The 16,531-nt window shown below is 44.6% G+C and overlaps 1 protein-coding gene across 1 annotated transcript; it reads left to right on the top strand.

Moving 5' to 3' along the window:
- Positions 1 to 12,769: 12,769 nt before the first annotated feature.
- On the top strand, positions 12,770 to 13,336 carry LOC123135020 (agamous-like MADS-box protein AGL80). The gene has a single exon (XM_044554152.1). The coding sequence runs from the start codon at positions 12,770 to 12,772 to the stop codon at positions 13,334 to 13,336; it is 567 nt and encodes a 188-aa protein (XP_044410087.1).
- Positions 13,337 to 16,531: the final 3,195 nt, after the last annotated feature.

The raw sequence follows: 16,531 nt of genomic DNA on the forward strand, positions 1-16,531 counted from the left end.
ATTAATTGAACTTAAATTTATCATGAACTTAGTACCTGATAGTATTTTGTATGTCTATGTTTGTTTGTAGATAGATGGCTCGTGCTGTTGTTCCGTTGAGTTTTAATGCGTTCCTTGAGAAAGCAAAGTTGAAAGATGATGGTAGCAATTACACGGACTGGGTCCGTAACCTGAGGATTATCCTCATTGCTGCACATAAAAGTTACATCCTGGAAGCACCGCTGGGTGCCAGGCCTGCTGCTGATGCAACTGACGATGTTAAGAACGTCTGGCAGAGCAAAGCTGATGACTACTCGATAGTTCAGTGTGCCATGCTTTACGGCTTAGAACCGGGTCTTCAACGATGTTTTGAACGTCATGGAGCATATGAGATGTTCCAGGAGTTGAAGTTAATATTTCAAGCAAATGCCCGGATTGAGAGATATGAAGTCTCCAATAAGTTCTATAGCTGCAAGATGGAGGAGAATAGTTCTGTCAGTGAACACATACTCAAAATGTCTGGGTATAATAATCACTTGATTCAACTGGGAGTTAATCTTCCTGATGATAGTGTCATTGACAGAATTCTTCAATCACTGCCACCAAGCTACAAGAGCTTCGTGATGAACTATAATATGCAAGGGATGAACAAGACTATTCCCGAGCTCTTCGCGATGCTAAAAGCCGCGGAGGTAGAAATCAAAAAGGATCATCAAGTGTTGATGGTTAACAAGACCACCAGTTTCAAAAAAAACGGGCAAAGGGAAGAAGAAGGGGAACTTCAAAAAGAACAGCAAGCAAGTTGCTGCTCAAGAGAAGAAACCCAAGTCTGGACCTAAACCTGAAACTGAGTGCTTCTACTGCAAGCAGACTGGACACTGGAAGCGGAACTGCCCCAAGTATTTGGCGGATAAGAAGGATGGCAAAGTGAACAAAGGTATATATGATATACATGTTATTGATGTGTACCTTACTAATGCTCGCAGTAGCACCTGGGTATTTGATACTGGTTCTGTTGCTAATATTTGCAACTCGAAACAGGGACTACGAATTAAGCAAAGATTGGCTAAGGACGAGGTGACGATGCGCGTGGGAAATGGTTCCAAAGTCGATGTGATCGCGGTCGGCACGCTACCTCTACATCTACCATCGGGATTAGTTTTAGACCTAAATAATTTTTATTTGGTGCCAGCGTTGAGCATAAACATTATATCTGGATCTTGTTTGATGCGAGACGGTTATTCATTTAAATCAGAGAATAATGGTTGTTCTATTTATATGAGTAATATCTTTTATGGTCATGCACCCTTAAAAAGTGGTCTATTTTTATTGAATCTCGATAGTAGTGATACACATATTCATAGTGTTGAAGCCAAAAGATGCAGAGTTGATAACGATAGTGCAACTTATTTGTGGCACTGCCGTTTAGGTCATATCGGTGTAAAGCGCATGAAGAAACTCCATACGGATGGGCTTTTGGAATCACTTGATTATGAATCACTTGGTACTTGCGAACCGTGCCTCATGGGCAAGATGACTAAAACGCCGTTCTCCGGAACTATGGAGCGAGCAACTGATTTGTTGGAAATCATACGTACTGATGTTTGTGGTCCAATGAATGTTGAGGCTCGTGGCGGGTATCGTTATTTTTCTCACCTTCACAGATGATTTGAGCAGATATGGGTATATCTACTTGATGAAACACAAGTCTGAAACATTTGAAAAGTTTAAAGAATTTCAGAGTGAAGTGGAAAATCATCGTAACAAGAAAATAAAATTTCTACGATCTGATCGTGGAGGAGAATATTTGAGTTACGAGTTTGGTCTACACTTGAAACAATGCGGAATAGTTTCGCAACTCACGCCACCCGGAACACCACAACGAAATGGTGTGTCCGAACGTCGTAATCATACTTTACTAGATATGGTGCGATCTATGATGTCTCTTACTGATTTACCGCTATCGTTTTGGGGTTATGCTTTAGAGACGGCCGCATTCACGTTAAATAGGGCACCATCAAAATCCGTTGAGACGACGCCTTATGAACTGTGGTTTGGCAAGAAACCAAAGTTGTCGTTTCTTAAAGTTTGGGGCTGTGATGCTTATGTGAAGAAACTTCAACCAGATAAGCTCGAACCCAAATCGGAGAAATGTGTCTTCATAGGATACCCAAAAGAGACTATTGGGTACACCTTCTATCACAGATCTGAGGGCAAGATTTTCGTTGATAAAATCAGATCCTTTCTAGAGAAGGAGTTTCTCTCGAAAGAAGTGAGTGGGAGGAAAGTAGAACTTGATGAGATAACTGTATCTACTCCCTTATTGGAAAGTAGTTCATCACATGAACTGGTTCCTGTGACAACTACACCAATTAATGAGGAAGCTAATGATATTGATCATGAAACTTCAGATCAAGTTTCTACTGAACCTCGTAGGTCTACCAGAGTAAGATCCGCACCAGAGTGGTACGGTAATCCAATTCTGGAAGTCATGTTGCTTGACCATGATGAACCTACGAACTATGAGGAAGCGATGATGAGCCCAGATTCCACAAAATGGCTAGAGGCCATGAAATCTGAGATGGGATCCATGTATGAAAACAAAGTATGGACTTTGGTTGACTTGCCCGATGATCGGCAAGCAATTGAGAATAAATGGATCTTTAAGAAGAAGACTGACGCAGATGGTAATGTAACTGTCTATAAAGCTTGACTTGTTGCGAAAGGTTTTCGACAAGTTCAAGGAGTTGACTACGATGAGACTTTCTCATGCGTAGCGATGCTTAAGTCTGTCCGAATCATGTTAGCTATTGCTGCATTTCATGATTATGAAATTTGGCAAATGGATGTCAAAACTGCATTCTTGAATGGATTTCTGGAAGAAGAGTTGTATATGATGCAGCTAGAAGGTTTTGTTAATCCAAAAAGTGCTAACAAAGTGTGCAAGCTCCAGCGTTCCATTTATGGACTGGTGCAAGCATCATGGAGTTGGAATAAACGCTTTGATAGTGTGATCAAAACATATGGTTTTATACAGACTTTTGGAGAAGCCTGTATTTACAAGAAAGTGAGTGGGAGCTCTGTAGCATTTCCGATATTATATGTAGATGACATATTATTAATTGGAAATGATATAGAATTTCTGGATAGCATAAAGGGATACTTGAATAAAAGTTTTTCAATGAAAGACCTCGGTGAAGCTGCTTACATATTGGGCATCAAGATCTGTAGAGATAGATCAAGACACTTAATAGGACTTTCACAAAGCACATACCTTGATAAAATTTTGAAAAAGTTCAAAATGGATCAGGCAAAGAAAGGGTTCTTGCCCGTACTGCAAGGTGTGAAGTTGAGTCAAACTCAATGCCCGACTACAACAGAAGATAGAGAGAAAATGAAAGATGTTCCCTATGCTTCAGCCATAGGCTCTATCATGTATGCAATGCTGTGTACCAGACCTGATGTATGCTTAGCAATAAGCTTGGCAGGAAGGTACCAAAGTAATCCATGAGTGGATCACTGGACAGCGGTCAAGAACATCCTGAAATACCTGAAAAGGACTAGGATATGTTTCTCGTATATGGAGGTGACAAAGAGCTAGTCGTAGATGCTTACGTCGATGCAAGCTTTGACACTGATCCGGTCGATTCTAAATCGCAAACCGGATACGTGTTTTTATTAAACGGTGGAGCTGTAAGTTGGTGCATTTCTAAACAAAGCGTCGTGGCGGGATCTACATGTGGAGCGGAGTACATAGCTGCTTCGGAAGCAGCAAATGAAGGAGTCTGGATGAAGGAGTTCATTTCCGATCTAGGTGTCATACCTAGTGCATCGGGACCAATGAAAATCTTCTATGACAATACTGGTGCAATTGCCTTGGCAAAGGAATCCAGATTTCACAAGAGGACCAAGCACATCAAGAGATGCTTCAATTCCGTTCGGGACCAAGTCCAAGTGGGAGACATAGAGATTTGCAAGATACATACGGATCTGAATATGACAGACCCGTTGACTAAGCTTCTCTCACGAGCAAAACATGATCATACCTTAGTACTCTTTTGGGTGTTAATCACATAGCGATGTGAACTAGATTATTGACTCTAGTAAACCCTTTGGGTGTTGATCACATGACGATGTGAACTATGGGTATTAATCACATGCAGATGTGAATATTGGTGTTAAATCACATAGCGATGTGAACTAGATTATTGACTCTAATGCAAGTGGGAGACTGAAGGAAATATGCCCTAGAGGCAATAATAAAGTTATTATTTATTTCCTTATTTCATGATAAATGTTTATTATTCATGCTAGAATTGTATTAACCGGAAACATGATACATGTGTGAATACATAGACAAACATATAGTCACTAGTATGCCTCTACTTGACTAGCTCATTAATCAAAGATGGTTATGTTTCCTAACCATAGACATGTGTTGTCATTTGATTAATGGGATCGCATCATTAGGAGAATGATGTGATTGACATGACCCATTCAGTTAGCCTAGCACTTGATCGTTTAGTATGTTGCTATTGCTTTCTTCATGACTTATACATGTTCCTGTAACTATGAGATTATGCAACTCCCATTTACCGGAGGAACACTTTGGGTGCTACCAAATGTCACAACGTAACTGGGTGATTATAAAGGAGTACTACAGGTGTCTCCTAAGGTACATGTTGGGTTGGCGTATTTTGAGATTAGGTTTTGTTACTCCGATTGTCGGAGAGGTATCTCTGGGCCCTCTCGGTAATGCACATCACTATAAGCCTTGCAAGCATTGCAACTAATGAGTTAGTTGTGAGATGATGTATTACGTAACGAGTAAAGAGACTTGCCGGTAACGAGATTGAACTAGGTATTGGATACCGACGATCAAATCTTGGGCAAGTAACATACCGATGACAAAGGGAACAACGTATGTTGTTATGCGGTTTGACCGATAAAGATCTTCGTAGAATATGTAGGAACCAATATGGGCATCCAGGTTCCTCTATTGGTTATTGACCGAGAATAGTTCTAGGTCATGTCTACATAGTTTTTGAACCCGTAGGGTCCGCACGCTTAGCGTTTCGATGACAGTTTTATTATGAGTTTATAAGTTTTGATGTACCGAAGTTTGTTCGGAGTCCCGGATGTGATCACGTACGTAACGAGGAGTCTCGAAATGGTCGAGACATGAAGAGCGATATATTGGAAGCCTATATTTGGACATCGGAATCGTTCCGGGTGAAATCGGCATTTTACCGGAGTACCGGGAGGTTACCGGAACCCCCCCGGGGGGTTATTGGGCCTACATGGGCCTCGAGGGAGAAGAGGGAAGGAGGCAGGAGGGGGCCGCGTGCCCCTCCCCTTCCTAGTCCGAATAGGACAAGGGAAGGGGGGTGGCGCCCCCCCTTTCCTTCCCCTCTTCCTCCTCTTTCCCCCCTTCTCCTATTCCAACTAGGAAAGAAGGGAGTCCTACTCCCGGTGGGAGTAGGACTCCCCCCTTGGCGCACCCTCCTTGGCCGTCCCTCCGCTTGCTCCTTTATATACGGGGGCAGGGGGGCACCCCACAACAACACAAGTTGATCTACGGATCGTTCCTTAGCCGTGTGCGGTGCCCCCCCTCCACCATATTCCACCTCGGTCATATCGTCACGGAGTTTAGGCGAAGCCCTGCGCCGGTAGAGCATCATCGTCGTCACCATGCTGTCGTGCTGATGGAACTCATCCCCGAAGCTTTGCTGGATCGAAGCCCGGGGATCGTCATCGAGCTGAACGTGTGCTGAACTCGGAGGTGCCGTACGTTCGGTACTTGGATCGGTCGGATCGTGAAGACGTACGACTACATCAACTGCGTTGTGCTAACGCTTCCGCTTACGATCTACGAGGGTACGTGGACAACACTCTCCCCTCTCGTTGCTATGCCATCACCATGATCTTGCATGTACGTAGGAATTTTTTTGAAATTACTACGTTCCCCAACAGGTAGTGTTGTCAAGCACACAACATCATCATCCAACCCGGAGAGACCGATCTTAGGTTTTCACCTGGAGACCATAAAAGCAGTACTTTAGGTGCGGAACTCCACAATGGCACATCTAGCAAGGAGAACAACGGTCCAAGATGCCGCTCCCATCGACATCACATAGTTGATGCAGGGGTCTCACCCGAAGTTTGAGAACATCCCTACAACATGACGGTAGTCCACCACCACCATCGAACCCTCCACGCAACGAAGAAGCACGATGAACTACCACATCCAAGTGCATCCCATGGAGAGCATCGATGACCAAAATTCAGCACTAGGCATTGATCCACCAATGGCCGACCTGATACAGGCCACCGAATGCAGCTCGAGCCATCGTGCCCCACCGAGCACCACGTCGACAAGGAGAAAAGGAGCATTGGTCGAGGCCAAGAACCACCATGGTTTCTTCTGCAACCATACACCAGGCATGCCAACACACCCCATGGTGCCACCGTGCGTCGCCGGAGACCAGATCCGAAGCACCCGCCACACCAACTGAAGGGGGGGAGGGTGTAAATCAAAACTAGCTATCGTAACACCGCCACCAATCCACCACCACCTCCACCACAACCACTCACCGCCACCACCTCTTCCCCTAGATGTACCACTATGGCCAAGACGTGACTGGATCTAGCCAGGACAGCAAGCCACCACCAACAGCACACCTCCGTCAAACTATCACCACCAGACTCACTCCCGCCGCCTTGCTCACCAGAACCAGATCAACCCACACGACAAGAAGCAGGGTACGTCCAGCGAGCGCCCTGGCCAACACCTGCCTTGCATGGGACTGCGCCCCCATGGCCGAGGACATTAGAGGCAGTGCCACGACCAGGGAACGATGTGTCCTGAAGGCCCAGATCGAGCCCTCCCACATGTAGCCACGCAGCCACCACCAAGAGCTGTCTAGAGGCAGCCCTGTCGCTGAGAGGGGTGCCTCCCCATGAGTAGAACATGCCTGTCACCCTATGCCAGACCAACTCATGCCACCAGAACCCGACCGTCATGAGATCTGTGTTGTAACATCGATCGACCAAAGACAACTGCGCCGCCACCACCTTCCCTGGGACATGCATCCCGTGTTGTGAGAGGAGACTCCATTGTGTGTTGCAGCCTCACAACACTCTCCTTGACATCTTTGTCTGCCTTGAGGAGGCGCTGGAGCACCATTGTGTTGGGGGATTGTTGTTGTAGTTAGGGAGGGCGTCCGTGTAGATGAACCGAAGCATGGCTCGCAAAAGTGCAGAGTGATGGAAGAGGATGAGGACTCCAGCAAGGCGCCAAAGTGTTCTACCTCAAAGAGCAGGGAGCGGGCCATGCGGCGGGCTCGACAAGCATGGAAGGCCTAGCAATGGTGAAGGAGACGTCAGTTGAGGCCGCGAGCCTGGGCTTGATGTCGCTTGAAGCTATGTCAGTATTTCCCCAAAGAGGAAGGGATGCAGCACAGCGGTGGTAGGTATTTCCCGCAGATATGAAACCAAGGTTATCAAACCAATAGGATAACCAACCAACACAACGTAAATAGCCCCTCCACACAAAGAATAACACCTCGCAACCCGACGTGTTAAAGGGGTTGTCAATCCCTTTCGGGGTACGACGCCTCAAGATAGGCAAAGGACGTGAGGTAAATTTGTAGATGGGATAAATAGATCGCGGAACAAATAAATTGCAGCAAGGTATTTTTGTATTTTTTTAGTTTAATAGATCTGAAAGTAAATGCAAGGAAAAAGTAGATCGCAAGGCAAATATATGAGAAAGAAGACCCGGGGGCCGTAGGTTTCACTAGTGGCTTCTCTCGAGAAAAATAGCAAACGGTGAGTGAACAAATTACTGTTGGGCAATTGATAGAACTTCAAATAATCATGACGATATCCAGGCAATGATCATTACATAGGCATCAGGTCCAAGATTAGTAGACCGACTTCTGCCTGCATCTACTACTATTACTCCACACATCGACCGCTATCCAGCATGCATCTAGTGTATTAAGTTCATGAGAAAACGGAGTAATGCAATAGGAACAATGACATGATGTAGACAAGGCCTGTTTATCTATTGCGGCAGATATGGATCCTGTCTTTTTATCCTTAGTAGCATTCATACACACATGTCGGTTCCCTTTCTGTCACTAGATCAAGCACCGTAAGATCGAAACTACTACGGGGCACCTCTTCCCATTGCAAGATAAATAGATCAAGTTTGCCAAACAAAACCCAAATATTGGAGAATAAATACAAGGCTATAAGAGATCACGCATATAAGAGATCAAATAACTCAAATAACTTTCATGGATATAAAAAGATATAACTGATCATAAAATCGAAGGTCATCAGATCCCAACAAACACACCGCAAAAAGGACTTACATCATATGAATCTCCAAGAGATCATAGTATTGATAGTCAAGAGAGAGAGCAAGCCATCTAGCTACTAACTACGGACCCGAAGGTCTACAAAGAACTACTCACGCATCATCAGAGAGGCACCAATGGAAGTGGTGAACCCCTCCGTGATGGTGTCTAGATTGGATCTCATGGTTCTGGACTCTGCGGCGGCTGGATGAAAATTTTGTCAACTCCCCTAGGGTTTCTGGAATATTGGGGTATTATTGAGCAAACAATCGGTCCAGGGGGCACCCGAGGTGGGCACAACCCACCTGGGTGCGCCTGGGCCTCCTAGCGTGCCTAGGTGGGTTGTCCCCTCCTTGGGACTCCCCCCAGTTGCAACTAGGGCCCGTTGTGTTCTTTCTGGCCCATAAAAAATCATCGTAAATTGGTGTGGTATTTGGACTCCTTCTGATATTGATTTTCTGCGATGTAAAAAACATGCAGAAAACAACATCTGGCACTTGGCACTATGCCAATAGGTTAGTACCAAAAAATGATATAAAATGACTATATAATGATTATAAAACATCCAAGATTGATAATAAAACAACATGGAATAATAAGAAATTATAGATACGTTGGAGACGTATCAGGGCTCTAGTAGGTAGCCGAGTTCTTTTTATGGGAATATAGGCAGCCGAGTTGGTAGCCTATTATGGGGTAATCAAGCTTCTCTCCTTTGACCTTGTGACCCTCCACATGATGGTTGTGCTGCTTTTGATAGGGATGTCGATGTAATCACCGATGAACTCAGGGGACCAGCACGACCTCTTAAAGGTATGGTTGCCCTATGCCCGGACTGCGTGTGGTGGGACAACGACACATTGTCTCTATGCACGGCAAAGGCGGTGAAGCTTACTATGAACGCCTCGTTGAGGTGGCTGGGCTGCTTCCTAACGAGCTTAAGGTAGATGGTGATGAAGTGGTAGGGCACGGGGGAGTAGTAGGGTTATCGTGCGGGTAGTAGTCTATACACCGAAAGTGGCCATCGGCGGACATGACCTCCAAGTACACCACACCCTGGTGGACATCACAAAGTAGTTATGTACCGAGGAGTTGATCTCGAACGCCATGATACCACTGAAGCAGTAGGGTCTTGTGGCACCGTCCTCGCTGCTCCGTGAATTTGTTCCTTGCCGCGTTGACTCGTTGCTCCGAGAATCCTCACCATGTTACCGACGTTTGGAGCACAAAACAACTAGGTAATTTTCATCCTTAAGTTCCATAATTTTCACTCTATAATGATTTTTATTTTATTTTATGAGTTCTCTGAGAAACACTGGATGTCTACGCAATACCCACACCCACTTGGTGAGCTGCGCCAGACACTCTAACTCGATCTCCCTAAGGACGGACCCAAAGGTTGTATCCAATTGATCCCTCTTAGGTAGGACTAGAGGATGCATTAAAGTGATCTCCTAATGATGGGCTTCCTCAAAATGCCCTAGGTCTTCTTGAGCAAGCGAGTTGGATGACCCAGTTAGTTTCTTTTTAAGCTTTCATACACTTATAGCTCTAGTGCATCTGTTGCATGGAAATCCCTACTCACTCACATTGATATCTATTGATGGGCATCTCCATAGGCCGTTGATACGCCTAGTTGATGTGAGACTATCTCCTTCTTTTTGTCTTCTCCACAACCACCATATTATCTTCCACCATAGTGCTATATCCAAGGCTCACACTCATGTATTGCATGAAAGTTGAAAAAGTTTGAGAACATCAAAATTATGAAACAATTGCTTGGCTTGTCATCGGGGTTGTGCATGATTTGAATATTTTGTGTGATGAAGATGGAGCATAGCCAGACTATATGATTTTGTAGGGATAACTTTCTTTGGCCATGTTATTTTGAGCACACATGATTGCTTTGTTAGTATGCTTGAAGTATTATTATTTTATGTCAATATTAAACTTTTGTTTTGAATCTTATGGATCTGAATATTCTTGCCACAGTAGAGAATATTAAATTGACAAATATGTTAGGAAGCATTCCACATCAAATTTTTTGTTTTTATCATTTACCTACTCGAGGACGAGCATGAATTAAGCTTGGGGATGCTTGATACGTCTCCAATGTATCAATAATTTTTGATGTATTCATGCCATGTTTATAATATTTTTACATGATTTTGGTATGATTTGGTTAGAACTAACCCGGACTGACGCTGTTTTCAGCAGAACTACCGTGGTGTTGTTTTTGTGCAGAAATAAAAGTTCTCGGAATGCGCTGAAAATCAACGGAGATTTTGTTTGAAAAATATAAAAAATACTGGAACAAAAAGTTACCGGAGGGGAGTCATGAGGGCCCCATGAGGGTGGAGGGCGCCCCCTAGGGCGCGCCCCCTGCCTCGTGGACTCCCTGTGGGCCCCCCTAATGTGAGACCAACGCCAACCCCTCCTATAAATCCCCAAACTTCGAGAAAGAAACCTAAATCGGGAGTTCCACCGCCGCAAGCCTCTATGGCCACCAAAAACCAATCGGGACCCTGTTCCGACACCCTGTCGGAGGGGAGATCCATCACTGGTGGCCATCTTCATCATCCCGGCACTCTCCGTGACGAGGAAGGAGTAGTTCACCCTCGGGGCTGAGGGTATGTACCAGTACCTATGTGTTTGATCTCTCTCTCTCTCTATGTGTGTGTGTGTGTGTCAGTGTCTCTCTCGTATTCTTTATATGGCACGATCTTGATGTACCGTGAGCTTTGCTATTATAGTTGGATCTTATGATGTTTCTCGCCCTCTACCTTATTGTAATGGATTGAGTTTTCCCTTTGAAGTTATCTTATCGGATTGAGTCTTTAAGGATTTGAGAACACTTGATGTATGTCTTGCATGGGATACCCGTGGTGACAATGGGGTATTCTGTTGATTCACTTGATGTATCTTTTGGTGATCAACTTGCGGGTTCCGTGACCTTGGGAATCTATGCATAGGGGTTGGCACACGTTTTCGTCTTGACTCTTCGGTAGAAACTTTGGGGGCCTCTATGAAGTACTTTGTGTTGGTTTGAATAGATGAATCTGAGATTGTGTGATGCATATCGTATAATCATACCCACGGATACTTGTGGTGACATTGGAGTATCTAGGTGACATTAGGCTTTTGGTTGATGTGTGTCTTAAGGTGTTATTTTACTACGAACTCTAGGGTTGTTTGTGACACTTATAGGAATAGTCCAATGGATTGATCGGAAAGAATAACTTTGAGGTGGTTTCCTACCCTACAATAATCTGTTCGTTTATTCTCCGCTATTAGTAACTTTGGAGTGACTCTTTGTTGCATGTTGAGGGATTGTTATATGATATAATTATGTTATTATTGTTGAGAGAACTTGCACTAGTGAAAGTATGAACCCTAGGCCTTATTTTGAAGCATTGCAATACCGTTTGTGCTCACTTTTATCATTAGTTACCTTGCTGTTTTTATATTTTCAGATTAGAAAAACCTATATCTACCATCCATATTGCACTTGTATCACAACCTCTTCGCCGAAGTGCACCTATACAGTTTACCATTGTATTGGGTGTGTTGGGGACACAAGAGACTCTTTGTTATTTGGTTGCGGGGTTGTTTGAGAGAGACCATCTTCATCCTACGCCTCCCATGGATTGATAAACCTTAGGTCATCCACTTGAGGGAAATTTGCTACTGTCCTACAAACCTCTGCACTTGGATGCCCAACAACATCTACAAGAAGAAGGTTGCGTAGTAGACGTCGTCCTCCACGGCTCCACTTATATAAGGGGAGGTAGGGGCCTAGGCATCCAATCTTCCGATCAACATCTGTCATATGAGACATCGGTATAATACATAGCAGACATGCAGGATGAAGGGTATTATCTCATCAGGAGGGCCTGAACCAACCGTTCTTCTCATGTGCACCCAATCCGATCCTCTATGCATGCCACCAATGATTAAAATCCATTAGTACGCAAGTCAAGGACGGCTAGAATCTACACTAAAAATATTTCTTAATTTAGATATAAATGAATCAATGGTCAATGGGATGATCTATATTTTGAAAAAACACCTAACTTTGGAAAGAATTAAACAGAAAAAATAGTTTGGCAATACATTTTGCTAAAATAGGCATATCCTAGTAATACGATGCATGTGCCTCTTCAGAGAAACCTTCCATACATTTTCTCCCGTGATTAACGAGAAAGTTTGTATTGATTGACGAAATCTTCGATCTTAGGAAGTAAATCTAAAAGTTTTTGCTATATACCAAAGTTACTGCTGGGCACAATTAAGTTTGGCCTCCAAATTTGTCATATCCTCGCTCATCCTAGCAGGTCGCCACTATAAATCCACCCTACCTTCCTTGCTTTTGACTCACCCGAACTGGCAATTTTCCTTCCTTTAGATTTTCTCCTTAGGTGACAATGGCTCGCAAGAAGGTGGCCCTCCAGTACATCCGCAATGACTCGACGCGGCTCAATACCTTGAAGAAGCATACCAAGAACATGATGAAGAAGGGCAGTGAGGTGGCCACCTTGTGCAACGCCAAGGCCTGCGTGCTGGTGTATGGTGAGGGCACAACGGTGCCAGAGGTGTTCCCATCTCATGCCAAGGCAGTGGCTATCCTGAATCGGTTCAAGAGCATACCAGAGGTGCCACAGCTAAAGAAGACGATGAACCAGGAGACCATTCTTAGCAAGCGCCTCGTACAGCTCCGACATCAGGTAGAGAAGATTAGGCGCGAGCGCGAGGACCGTGAGGCCAGGATTCTCTTGCACAAGGCCATGGTCAGCGGACACCTCCCAGGAAACATCGAGGAGCTCACAACCATGGCCTGGAAGTTGGAGTTAATCCTCAAGAGTGTGGGGGAGCGCATCACAGAAAGAAGTGGGCTGCCACCGGTCTACCAAGCCCATGCACCATATGTCACTGGCGGCATGGACATGGGGTCTCCGATGTATAAGGCGTTGCAGCAGCAGCACGAGGGATAGCTTGACATGGAGAGGTCCCAAGGGGACCCCGACACCCAGATCTACAATGGCCACAATACCGGTCTATGAATATGTAAGAAGGGAGAGGAATTCCACAGGTAGCGCATGACCAGCTACATGTGTCATCTCTTTTTATTTAGTTTCGGAATGGCTAATAAGATGGGTGGATTACCTGCAAAAAAGTTAAGATGGATAGATGACATCGTCAATAAGATGAGACATTTGGTTTCAGTGTTGCTCTTTTAGTAAAGGCAATTTTAGTCGTTATTATTGTTATTATTGATCTCTTCCATGCTCTATTTGTTTTATCAGTTAGTTGCAACGTTGAGGTTGTACCTACTCTTGATGTTAACTTGTTTTCACTAGTAGAAAAAGGGTCAAACGTGAAGCACATTAGTGCCGGTTTGTATTTGAGCCGGCACAAATGTATACATTAGTGCCGGTTCCAACAGCTAGCCGGGCCGCTCTCATTAGTACCTGTTCGTGGATAACCTTTAGCACCGGTTCGTGCCACGAACCGGTACTAATGAGAGTGGTGGCAGGATGTTGTCAGTCTGGGCCCCCTCCAGTACCTTTAGTACCGGTTCTTGGCACGAACCGGTACTAAAGGTCATCCTACATAAACCCTTCGTCCACCCGAGCTCGCTCTGTTCTTCCCCTTTCCCCTCTCCTCTCTGTTCTTCCCCTCTTCCTCTCGAGCTCATCACACATTTTGCCCAAAATTTGTCAAGATTTGAAGGCCCCCATCCATTCAAATGATCACAAAGGTTAGCAACTTTGTCCTTTCATCTCTCATTGCTATATTAGCTCTTGCAATGCTTTATATAGTTATTAATTTGTGAGTTTAGTAATTTGGGAGGAAATATATATATGTGCTAGTATTTGATTTATATGCAATTTGAGGTTAAAATAACACTTAGTTTGCATATGTAGGTGTGGTTTACTTAGTGCCTTCTAAATCTCCGTCGTAACCACCGTCGATCGCCCGCACCGTCCCGTCGCCGGCACCACCTTGTGGTGAGCCTCTTGTTCATGAAATTTTATATAAAAATTGATGTTTGTGTGATTTGGATATATAGTTACTCGTATAATAATTATCTTACCCGTACGTTGTTTGTTATACATAGTGCCATGGTTTTGATATCCGTCCCCGTCGGCCCTCGTCCTTGTTATGATTCGGATGTGGTATATTCTCTTTTAAAACTATTTGTTGCATTTCGTGTTTATGACAAATTATGCCCATCAAGTTGACATAGATATTTTTATCTAGGAGGTATGTGAACCGGAAATTCCAACCGACCCTATTGTCGAGAGGTTAAATTTAGTTGAAAGAGAAAACGAGTACTTGAAAGAAAAATTGAAAAGAATTGAGGGGGAGAAGATGGAATTGGAGTTGCATGTTGCCGATGTCGTCGATGATCACAAGATCAAGAAGGAGAAAATGCGCTTGAAGATTAGAAAGATTAGAAAATATGCCATCGATAGTGAGGCTTGGTATCATTATGCTGTTGGATCAATTGTTACCTTAGTTGCGATCTTGATCGCATTTGTTGTTGCATTTAAATGCTTTAGCTAGAGAGTTATTTGTTTGTTGCATTTAAGTGTTGTATGAACTTTATGTATGAACTTGTATTAATTTGGTCTATTCGGTGTTGTGTAATGAAGATGAGCCGGCAATGGATGTACGATGACCGATGCTCTCCCCAGTTCGTTGAGGGCGTGCATACTTTTCTGCTTGCGGCTGAGGCAAACAAGCGGGCGGATGGTTTTATGCCTTGTCCATGTGCTGGCTGTAAGAATGGTCGCAATTACTCTACGTCAAGAACCATTCACGTCCACCTGTTTGAGTCCGGTTTCATGCCCCACTATAATGTTTGGACCAAGCACGGAGAAAGAGGGGTTATGATGGAAGACAATGAAGAAGAAGAGGACGACGACAGCTATCCTGGCCATGGGTTCCCTGAATACGATGATACAACAATGGGGGAAGAAGCTGAGCCGGTAATGCGGGAAGAAGCTGAGCCGGCAATGCGGGAAGAAGCTGAAGAAGAGGCATCAGATGAGCCCGTTGATGATCTAGGTCGGGCCATTGCCGATGCAAAGAGAAACTGCGCAAGTGATTTGGAGAAGAAGAAGTTGCAGCGCATGTTAGAGGATCACAAAAAATTGTTGTACCCGAATTGCGTAGGTGACAAGAAAAAGCTGGGCACCACACTGGAATTGCTGCAATGGAAGGCAGAGAATGGTGTATCTGACAAGGGATTTGGAAAGTTGTTGGTAATGATAAAGGATATGCTTCCAAAGGACAACGAATTGCCCGAGAGTACGTACGAAGCAAAGAAGGCTGTCTGCCCTCTAGGGTTAGAGGTGCAGAAGATACATGCATGCCCTAATGATTGCATCCTCTACCGCGGTGAGTACGAGGATTTGAACGCTTGCCCGGTATGTGGTGCATTGCGCTATAAGATCAGCCGCGATGAGCATGGTGATGTCGAGGGCGAGCGCCCCAGGAAGAAGATTCCTGCCAAGGTGATGTGGTATTCTCCTATAATACCACGGTTGAAACGTTTGTTCCAAAACAAAGAGCATGCCAAGGCGATGCGATGGCACAGAGAAGACCGTAAGAAAGACGGAAAGTTGAGAGTACCCGCTGACGGGTCGCAGTGGAGAAAAATCGAAAGAAAGTACGGGAAGGAGTTTGCAGATGACGCAAGGAGCGTATGGTTTGGTCTAAGCGCAGATGGCATTAATCCTTTTGGGGAGCAGAGCAGCAACCATAGCACCTGGCCTGTGACTCTATGTTTGTATAACCTTCCTCCTTGGTTGTGCATGAAGCGGAAGTTCATTATGATGCCAGTGCTCATCCAAGGCCCTAAACAACCCGGCAACGACATTGATGTGTACCTAAGGCCATTAGTTGAAGAACTCTTACAACTGTGGAATGGAACAGGTGTACGTGCATGGGATGAGCACAAACAAGAAGAATTTGACCTAATGGCATTGCTATTCGTAACCATCAATGATTGGCCTGCTCTCAGTAACCTTTCAGGACAGACAAACAAGGGATACCATGGATGCACGCACTGTTTGGATGATACCGACAGTATATATTTGAATAGTTGTAAGAAGAATGTGTACCTGGGACATCGTCGATTTCTTCCGAGCAGGCATCCCGTAAGAAAGAAAGGCAAGCAT

The sequence above is a fragment of the Triticum aestivum genome, chromosome 6B (genome assembly GCF_018294505.1).
Source record: "Triticum aestivum cultivar Chinese Spring chromosome 6B, IWGSC CS RefSeq v2.1, whole genome shotgun sequence".
NCBI classification, from domain to species: Eukaryota; Viridiplantae; Streptophyta; class Magnoliopsida; order Poales; family Poaceae; genus Triticum; species Triticum aestivum.